General features: G+C 35.0%; 1 protein-coding gene across 2 annotated transcripts; it reads right to left on the reverse strand.

Annotated features, from left to right (window-relative positions):
* Positions 1-567: 567 nt before the first annotated feature.
* On the reverse strand, positions 568-6,785 carry LOC133701529 (ABC transporter C family member 8). Of its 2 annotated transcripts, none has more exons than XM_062125465.1 (12): positions 6,679-6,785; positions 4,383-6,334; positions 3,974-4,294; positions 3,743-3,829; positions 3,027-3,647; positions 2,761-2,925; positions 2,370-2,664; positions 2,061-2,275; positions 1,640-1,945; positions 1,464-1,527; positions 1,057-1,296; positions 568-915 (listed from the first exon to the last, which is right to left on the reverse strand). In XM_062125465.1, exons 1-12 carry the CDS (start codon positions 6,701-6,703, stop codon positions 794-796), a joined length of 4,413 nt encoding a protein of 1,470 aa, XP_061981449.1. In that variant the 5' UTR covers positions 6,704-6,785; the 3' UTR covers positions 568-793. The 2 variants fall into 2 exon arrangements, with proteins under 2 accessions (XP_061981449.1, XP_061981450.1); XM_062125466.1 differs by lacking the exon at positions 6,679-6,785 and adding an exon at positions 6,523-6,648.
* Positions 6,786-10,615: the final 3,830 nt, after the last annotated feature.

The following is a 10,615-nucleotide window of genomic DNA, read 5'->3' on the forward strand; positions in this document are numbered from 1 at the left end:
TTATCCAAGATTGGTATCTCCAATGGGAGCACCATCTTGCGTGGACGTGTAAAGGATATACACAATCCACTTAATACAAGTTGACTAGTTTAGCTTGTAAACCGGCAACAATAATCCAAAAGAGTTCCTTATCTTTTATCCTTAGCTGATGTAACAAACCCATGTATTTAAATAGTAACAAGTATACTGAATAAAATACGAAAGCAAATTATCTCAATTCATATGTTTCTTCATCCACTACCATCACCTTCTTTTTAACTACTATTATAACCGCTTTACCATCATATTTATCACTCATCGTCATCTTACCATTACTTTTTTATTTACCATCATCATTGAAAAAAATATTTTACATATAAAATAAAAAATATTTTACACAACATTTTAGTTGTAAAATAGTTTATTTTACGAAAAACAAACCCACACTTTAGTGTATGGATGAGACAATGAAACTGAAAGCGTTATGCAATTGGATCCCATCAAGGTCATGCCTTAAGTGCCATATGGATAAACAGTATGGGAGGTTTTCTGCGTTGGAATGCTTTGCGTTAAGAATACAGGGGGGAATTATAAAATATTGGAAATTATAAAAATATTCTTTTTGTAATCCAAAAATGGAGAAGCATGCATGTGCACGGGGAGAGTAGTAGGATATCACGACAAAATAAAATATTACAACAGACATATGATTATTTATTAATTTTTCCGAGAAGGATTTTATTAAACCACGAAAGGTACGTGATTTTCTGGAGAGGAAAAGCTCTTGTGATTCTCATCATGAAATCATGACCGATTATTTTTCAAAATTCCGGTGAGAGTGCTGCCTGCAACTAGCCCAGTATTCAGCTACAAGTTTAGAGAAGGAGGAGTTCGTTTCCAGTAGCTTTGTCGGTTCACCATACTCCAGCAATTTCCCTGCAAATAAAAAAAAAAAATCCCTCCTGACATGTCAAGCTCATTTGATGTGTAGAGCCGTATCGAAATCCATTGATGTAAATGAGTGCTAGTCCAAAGAGTATATATTGGGATTTATGTTGTGATTAAATGGAAGCTTACCGTAAGAGAGAACCATAACCATGTCACTATCTATGACAGTTGGAACTCTATGAGCTACTGTGATCACTGTGCAATCTGAGAATTCTCGCCTGATAATTCTTTGTAGAATGGCATCAGTAGCAGAATCAATGGAAGCAGTAGCTTCATCAAGAACTAGAATTCTATTTCTTTTTAGAAGGACTCTTCCCAGGCAAAATAGTTGTCGTTGCCCTGCGCTCCAATTTTCGCCTTCATCGCTCACTGTCAGATCAAACAAATTAGGCCAAGTTGAGAGTTTGCAACTTGAATTTTATTTTTTCCCACTTTTTGATCTTGTTGGATTTTTAAATGAATAATGCATGCATGGTAGCTATCTACATAACGCCTTATGAAAAGCATAGTGACAGAATGAGATTCTTTGATGAAACCTGACGAGTCCAGCAGATGAGGAAGGCTGCTGATTGTTGCCTTCAGCTGACACTTATCCAAAGCCTGCAAGCAAAGAACTTGTTGTTATTGATACGCAGACCAGTCTTTTATGAGGTTTCACCATAGAAAATAATAGAAAACAACTTGAAATGAGGCTGAAATCAGTTGCCTTCACCTCCCATATTTCCTGATCAGAGTGAAGTCCTAAAGGATCCAAGTTAGTTCGAATGCTTCCCCTGAAAAGAGTTGGCTCTTGAGGAATGATGCTGAGCTTCATTCTTAGATCCTTCAGACCCATAGAACATATGTCAAGTCCATCGATAAGAATTTTCCCACTTTCAGGCTCTACTAACCGAAACAAAGCACTTATCAGGGTAGTTTTTCCACTTCCAGTCCTCCCCACAACTCCTACTCTTGTTCCTTCCTTGAATGTGCAGTTGATTCCTTTGAGAACTAGCGGAGCATTTGGACGGTATCTAATCTGAATGAAACAGTAAAGGAGAATCAGATTTTTAAGTATCCTCAGGACCTCATCATAAGAAGAGTATCCGAAATATCATAAATTTATTCCATTTACAATATACTCGAGCTCTTACCTTCAACTCTTGAAGCTCTATCCTGCCGCTAAAGGGCCATGAAGATGGTGGCCTCTTGTCCTCAACAACAGCAGGAGGCTCGGGTGGTATGTTCATGAACTGTTTAATGCGTTCTACTGAGATTATGTAATTCGCCAAATTGCAATACCATCGTGTCATAAAGACTTGAGTGCCAGTTAGTGAAAGTGCATAAGACAACGAAAGCCCCACGAGTCCTGCAGGCCAAATGTTGAAGCTAATGTAGTATCATCTTTTGCCAACACTGTAATATCTATAAAAACTAGATTGTTTCTATTCACGGAATGCTACCTGGAGGTACATAGCCCTTTGGGAGTAAAATTAGAAGAAGAGCAGCTGTGAATAAGGTCATATTCTGGATTGCCTCTGTTCTTATGACTAGCCATTCCATGGCTCCATTAGAATGGAAGAATAGCACAGCATCATTGTCTACAAGCTTTAGATAGTTTTGGAAGAACCTGTCCACCATCTTAAAAGCTCTTATTGTGACAACACCAAGTGATGTCTCTGCTGCATAATTCATAACTGGAGCCTTTGTTGTTCCATTAATTCTTATTAGTTCCCTTGCAGAAGCTAAATAATATCCCTTTTCAGAAGAAACGGAAGATAAGAGGCAATCAGCTCACCATCCAGATAGAAAAAAAAAAGGTTAAAAAGTAGCCATGTGCAAATTGTGTTTTACCTGAACATATTTTGAAGCTGCCATAGCAAGGATGGCTACTATCAGAACTTGCCATGTGACTGAGGCCATAATGCCTATAGTTGCAAGAAGCTCTGTCAGAGGAGCCGCCACAAAGATGAAGGCAAAAGGAATGTCAAAATCCAGAACACTCAGGTCTGATGAAGCCTGGAAAACGAAATTATTAGTCAAAAATACAAAATAAACTGTGATTGCATAAAACAATATATAAAGGATCTCAAGTTCACTTGAAAAGGAAATGTTCTTACACGAGTCAGAATCCGTCCAACGGGGGTGGAGTCGAAGAAGAGCATGGGAGCTTTAAAAATTGCGTTGGTGAAACCAGAGAAGAAGGTTTTAGAAGCTTTTAACCCCAGACAGGCAGTAGAGTAAGACCTCCCATATACAAAGACAGCACTGAGTGTTGAAATCAGAGTGTAAATTCCAATCAAGAAGCCACTACTAATGTTAGGAATTTGGATGGCAAATGCTAGCCAGTAAGTTGCAGCTGCCTGAAAAGCAACAAAGCCACATTGAGTAAGAATGCTTAGGCATAAAAGAGGTGTTCCCTTTGAGACAGTGAGATAATCGAGGAATGGCTTCCATCCAGCATCGCCAATCTCCTTCTCTTCTTCTTCTGTTAGCTGTACTCCTGGCACACTTTTTACCGAAATTTCCCCTTCACTGTTTTCTTTAGCAGGACCAGACAGATGAGACTCGTCCGATCGAACCATGTCTACCTTCAAAGATTCCCCTTGATTTTCATTGCTTAAAGGACCCAATAATGTCATTGCATCTTTATGCGCATTAATAAGCTGTTCGAATGCCGTTCCTGCCATCAAGAGCTCTTCGTAGCTTCCTGATTGTGTAATTTTTCCACCTTCCATGACCTACAAAAAAACCATACCCTTCTTATTCGAAAAACAGGAAACATGTGTTGATAAAACAAAAGTCTATGCTGGCATATTGATGTACACTCCCTTACAAGAATTCTGTCTACTGCTGCGAGGAACTCCACTTGGTGAGTCACTAGTATGACAGTCTTCTTTTCTAAAGCAGTCATGACACAGTCCTGCAATTACAGCTTTGACATTGAGTAAAACTAAGATGTTTACAGATTGTATTTCTTGAATTTGAACAGGTAACATGTTATTCTATCTATTTTTGGATCAAAAGCAACAGAGGAAGTATATAATTTCAAGTAGTTCTATCTTACATTAAATAGAATTGAGGCAGTATGTGCATCTACTGCACTAAAAGGATCATCAAGGAGATAAATATCAGCATCATTGTAGACAGCCCGAGCAAGTTGAATCCTCTGCTTTTGACCACCACTCATATTAAGCCCTCTCTGGCCTATTTCTGTGAGGTCTCCATACCGAAAACTATTGATATCCTTGTCTAAAGCACAAAATTTTATAGCTTTCTCATATTTTGCTTGGTCCATTGGCTTTCCATAGAGTATGTTGTCACGAACCGTTCCACTTTGGATCCAAGAAGTTTGAGAAACATAGGCAATGGATCCCCTCACATCAACCTGATCGCAACCAGAGAAGAAAGTTAGAAGACGCAAACATAATGTACTATTGCAAGTGATGACAATTACTGTCTGTTCTGCAGCTTACAGTTTCTGATAGTTTAGGTATCTCTCCGAGTATAGCATATAGGAGTGATGATTTCCCAGCCCCAACTGGCCCACAAACTGCAATTTTCTGCCCTGATTTTACATCCAAGTTTACTTCTCTCAGTGTTGGCATATTTAATTCAGGATCCCAGCTGAATTTACCTTCTTGAATTGTTACGCTTCGATCAGAATTCAGTGTCTGAGTTTTCTTGATATTGTCATCCTTGAGCTCATCATCAAGTAAAAAGTTATTGATTCTATCAAAAGAGACCTTGACTTGGATCATGACTGAAAGAGCCTCGGGAATCATTCTGACAGGCTCTCCCATGCCTCTTAGAGTCGCAAGAACTGTGAAGATGGTGCTAGCATTTAATGGGGCACTCCCAAAAAGGGCACATCCCAAGAAGACAACAGAAGAAATGATTGTTGGAGACATCCAATACATAAGAGTACCATAAGCCTTCTTAAACTGCATTTCTGCCAACCATTTGAATTCCTTATCTCGGTGGGATTCCATCAAATTCTTGAAATTCTCTTCCCAAGATTGTAACTTGATGATTTTCATGCTGTTCAAGATTTCAGAAGTAGCCCTGAGTCGTTCATCCTGTGAGATCATCAACTCTGCTTGACACTTTTGGAGCATTCTTGCAAATGGCACATTAAGAAGACCGCATAGGAGGAGGGGGACTAATCCAGTAAGAGCACCAAGACCCACAACGAAGAAAAGGACACCAATTGATAGAAAGAGTTGCAATGCCAGACTCCATGTTGAATGAAACCACCAAGGAAATTCTCCCATACGATAGGCATCAACTGCAATGTAATTTACAATCTCACCAGTCGAGTGCCTTCTTCTTCCTGAACTTGAAAGATTGAGTTGCTTTTTGTATATCGCCACCATTAAGGCTGATCTCATTCTCATGCCTGATTGTCTTGAATAGAAGAAGCAGTGCCTCTGAGACAGTGACTCGACTACCTTCACAAGAATTAGACCTCCAACTATTGAAAGACCTTGATGCAGATTCTGCTCATCAAGATTTGAATAATTTACAAAGGCATAGAGCAAAAGAGGAAGTGCTACTACTGCCAGTGTCCTTAAAAAAGCACATATACCTACAGAAATATTTTCTTTGAAATGTATTTTTGCCACAGCCTGAAGAACCAAGTTCTTAGTGCTGTTCGAACTCTTTTCCCGTACAAGGGAATCCCATGCAGAAGCAAATTTTTGATAGGCTGCATTGGCCTCATCCTCGGGTACTAAAGAAGGGATGTCTTCACGATCTAATGGTTTTGTGTAGCCTAAGCCAAGCAAAGGACTAATCCACGAAAAGGTCAATCTGCTAAGAAAACTGGCCCTGTATAGTTTTGATCGGTTCTTTTCATCCTTCCCTCCTAATAGAGGTTCTGACAGACTCTTGTCTGGGGTTTGTAGACGAGCAAAATGATTCAAGTTTCTAAAGGCAGAAAATAGAAGTAAGAAATTGACAACCCAAGGAAACACTTCAAGAACCTGAATACTACGTTCTCTAGCCAAAATTTCAATGTTTAGAGCTGAAACCAGCAAAGAGAAAGACACCCACCAGATTCTAACAACAATTCTGGTCCATTTGGATTTTCTAACAAGCAATGAAACTGCCAACGAAACCCAGACTAGTGCTCTAGCAAGGTAAACCAACCAGATAAAACCATCAAATCTATCCTTTCCAGCTATTAGATCCCACAATCCAACACTAGTGTAGGCAATGCTAATAATAAAACAGAGGGATGAAACAAACACAGAAATCCAGTCCCTTCTATTGCTGCCACTAACTTGATAGCTTTTCGTGATGGAACCTACAAGCAAAGACAGATAGAAGACACCTAGGAATAACAGATTTGTAACATCTATGATGATTCTTTGTGTGCAAGACGAACTAAAATCAAGTTTCCCTCCACCAATCCTAGAAAATTCCCCTGCATAATCAAATAGGAACTGCCATGTAAGTATCTTTGTAAACTTTTACATAAAAAAATAACATAACACAAGAACAACAACATTAAGAACTGGAAACAGAACATTGAAGCAACATGTATAGCTGCTACAGGCTAAAGTACTGCCTCAAGTTTCAACTATAACACACATAAGAGAACAAATAAGTTACGTGTATACTTGAGTGTTTCCATTCTTTGACCAACGTAAATGAACTGATGTAAATATTCCAGAATCTTAACAACCGCTTGACACACACAGACATGTTTAAAGACGAGAGCAAAGGCAATGACATGTGGTAATGAAAATCAAGAAAATAGCGTAGTACCGAGTGAACACTCGGAGAGAGCCATTAATGCAGGAGTCTCTGTGTTGCTTCCTTTGAGATTGCGGCTAGCAGGTATGATCTCTTGTAAATGGTAAGCTAAGACTGCCTTGTTGTTAATCAATTTCATGATATTGACTTTTTTATATAAAATATATTATAATAAAAATATTTTTTTATCTTTAATATTTAGTTATATTTTTTTATTAAATATAAAGTAAAAATAAAATTTGAGGACAAAAATACTTTAGAAAGGAAATTATAAATTAATTATAATTATTAGGATTTTTATTGTATTAAAACATTATTTTTAAATGTTCGTGGTTAATGCTCTATTAATACTGGATATTAATTAAAATTGTTGAAACCTATATATATTATGTTTTTTGTTTTTTATGAAATGAAGTAATTATTTTTATAAATAAAGATGAGGAATACAAAAAACTAATAAGTAGTTGTTTGTTAAATGACATACATACTAAATTGACTCACATGAAGATTCTATATAAAAAGATCACTCGTGTCTGTAAAAAAGTTCATGTGATAGTTATATAAGTGATTCTTAGATTTAAAATTACCGAGTTATCTTATATAACGAAAGTGATGCATGAGCTTTTGTAGGAAAATATATATTCTTAGTTAATTTTATATTTTTCTATTTTATTTTTCTATTCAATATTATTATGCTTTTAAAAAAAAATTTCTATTTAAATAAATATCTTTCTTAGTTTATTTTTCATATTCAATATAACTAGGGTTTCTAGTTTTTTCTATATAAAAAGTTATAATAGCAGTTTGGCAAGTGGACGCTTGAAGGAATAAAAATTGAATATTTTGAATGTATCTCACAACCAAATTTAACAGATTTATCAATGGAATTTTTTGTCAGTATTTACTTTCACAATCCATTTATATGTATTTTACTAACGGGATCACGGACGTAAACAGTCCATTAGAAAAACCCTCGTCAAAAATTTATGGTCTGTTGGTGAGTTTATTGATATTGATATTGTTATCGATAGATTTACAAACAGACAAAGTGTGCCAAAAATCTACCCGCTTCATTCCATTGGTAAATCCATTGGTAAATCCATCGGTAAATTTAATGTATTACCTTCACAAAAACCGTATGTAATTCCATTGGTATTTTTATTTTTCAATCGGTAAATATAACTTATCACCAACAGAATATTATTTGAAAATTCATTGGAAAGTTAACAGTAGCAGTGACATTTCTAGTAATTCGTTTCCAAGTCTCTAGAATATATATACCGACAAAAGTGTTCTTATGTGTAACAAGAGTCCTTCCCTTATCAATTTTGGATTTATAACAAGAATACTCACATGTTCTATACTCGGTCAATTCTGCATTTTCAAGGTAGTGTTACATGCAAAAGTTTAGACACATGTTAGTTTTCTAGTATCCTAGAGCGAGGGATTTTATCATGGACTTAGCAGTATAAAAGTTTCATTTCATTCTGTTCTCTTTAGGTAAAATGCCTCTCACTCATTTGACAATTATGTCATAACCAACCTCATTCAACCCATGATCCGACTTGATGGTGAACACATAAGCAATAATAGATAATTTATTGTGCAGCTATCCCATAATAGTTTGTCAGAATATTTCAAAATATTAAAAAAATTGGTCTCGTCTGCATTAGGTTTTTCATCTACAATTAGACATTAATCAGCATGACCCTGATTTATTAACGTCGCATCCATAACTATATTCCTATAAGGATTACTATTATCATCTACAACTCCATGCACGTTGCTAGCACTAAAAGTTACTCAACCATATTTTCTACCATGGTATCATGAGGAACATATAGTTCTCCGTGTGCATACCAATATAGGTATTTCTCCATGAACCTTTTTTTTTATGAAAGATGCATCATTACAACATCTAGATCAAGAAACGTTTTATTTTTACACTTATTGCATAGACATCTAATACCGTCTCCATTAATATTTTTCAGATTAGATAATGTGTAATTAATAAGACCTTGAACCTCATTACAATAATACATCATTTGCAACCCTTGAGGTGAATCTCGATGCATCCATGAACGATCATCTATTACTTATATCAAATCTATATAAAATAATGATGACAACATGTATTAATTACTTACGTTAACTAAATAAATTTGCAAAAATATTAGTTTAACTCAAACTTATTCAATCTATTTTAATAGTTCTCTTAATTCATTATCAATTATCTATATAAATTCAAATTTCTACATATTTACTGAAAATTACAACTCAGCAATAAAATTGATAAAAAAAATATAAAATAAATTTGTTAAATAAGTCATTATTTATTTCATCACAAAACACCGAAATTAAAAATTCAACATAAGTTTCATCAATTCACAAAAAAAAAATACAATTTACAAAAAAAAAATACAAATTTACAAAATCTAAAACAAACCCTAACATGTACAAATCATAAATCCATACAATAAATTTAATTTGTATATGAAAAACTATAAAATATGTAAACACCCAAGCAAAATACATATACTACAAAAATATGCAAAACAAATTTAACATTTTGAAATTGTGTTCAAATAAAAAAAATGGTAGATTTGCTTACTTAATGTGGAGAATCCTTGATAAAATTTTAATTAGAACACGGATGTTGACAAACCTAGTATTGTGATGGCCGAATTTATTGTGAGAGGTTGAATTGTGTTGCGATTGGCGGGGGGTTTAAGAAAAAATACACAAGGAAAAAAGAGAAATGAGGGAGGGGAGAGGAAGGTCGATCGCAAGGTCATAATTAAATATTACCGACAAAATCATTTTGTCACTAACTTTGTTGATAAAATATCACGTTACCATACAATTTGCCTTTTTTAATCCCATTCTACTACCATTTGTAATTTTATCGAGAACGTTGTCGATAAAAGTTACACATCATCATATTGTTTGACTTTTTTTATTCCTTATTTTCCCACTACAATTCCGTTGCTATATACCAACAGAAGAATTTTGTCTATCTTTACCGATGGATACAAGGATAGAAAATTCTGTCTGGAAAGTTCACCGCATTTACCGACAAAAAGATTTCATCAGTGTTTCCATTTATATTTTTCAATTTTCTGGTAGTGTCTTTGTAATTATGACATATTTTTTTTTGTCTTTGAGAGTTTTAACTTGTAATAATTCTCATTATCTTTCACTTTTATCTGTTCTAGTTGGTATCAGAGCCTAATAATTTCTGATGATATTGATTGGAGGTCACAGATGACATGTATCAAAGCTTAATCATTCTTGAAGGTTAGTTGTTGCATGCTGTTGAATAATAACAGGTAAAAAAGTTTGCATAATTGAATATCCTCATGTCAGAGAGGTGTGTTGTTTCTATCTATGTTAGTTGTTGTTATAAAAAATAATAATGATGTGATTCATGATATATCAACTCGTATAAAGATGATGTGTTAATGAATTTAAAATGAAGCTGCCCACGTAAAATTTGTTGTGGACTGTATCTCCCAAGAACATCCGTTACCTTCTCTGACTGGTAGTTTGAATGATATCTTATGACCAACAGGCGCATGTTCTCCAGTTGGTTTAAATCACCTTCGATGCTGAAAAGGAGACCGACAATTACAGGAAAGGAATTATTGGAGTTTGTTCATCGTTGTGTTCAAGATATTACTTGTTTAGAATGAGACACAGTTGCCAACAAAAGCATGTTTGGTAATAAATTCATGCACCCAACCTCCATGAATCCTTCCATTTGGGTGAAATACAGTTCACAGAGCTACTTGTTTAAGTATACATATCATCCAGTTAAGCTAAACTTGTAATAAAAAAGATTGAAACAAAATAGCATCCATACTATACATATTGTTAAAGTTCATACTTGAATTGAAATAGCGCAAAGTATTTATTTGTTGAGCTACTTAAATCTAATTTAACTGAGAAA

This window comes from Populus nigra, chromosome 8 (assembly GCF_951802175.1).
Source record: "Populus nigra chromosome 8, ddPopNigr1.1, whole genome shotgun sequence".
Taxonomy (NCBI): domain Eukaryota; kingdom Viridiplantae; phylum Streptophyta; class Magnoliopsida; order Malpighiales; family Salicaceae; genus Populus; species Populus nigra.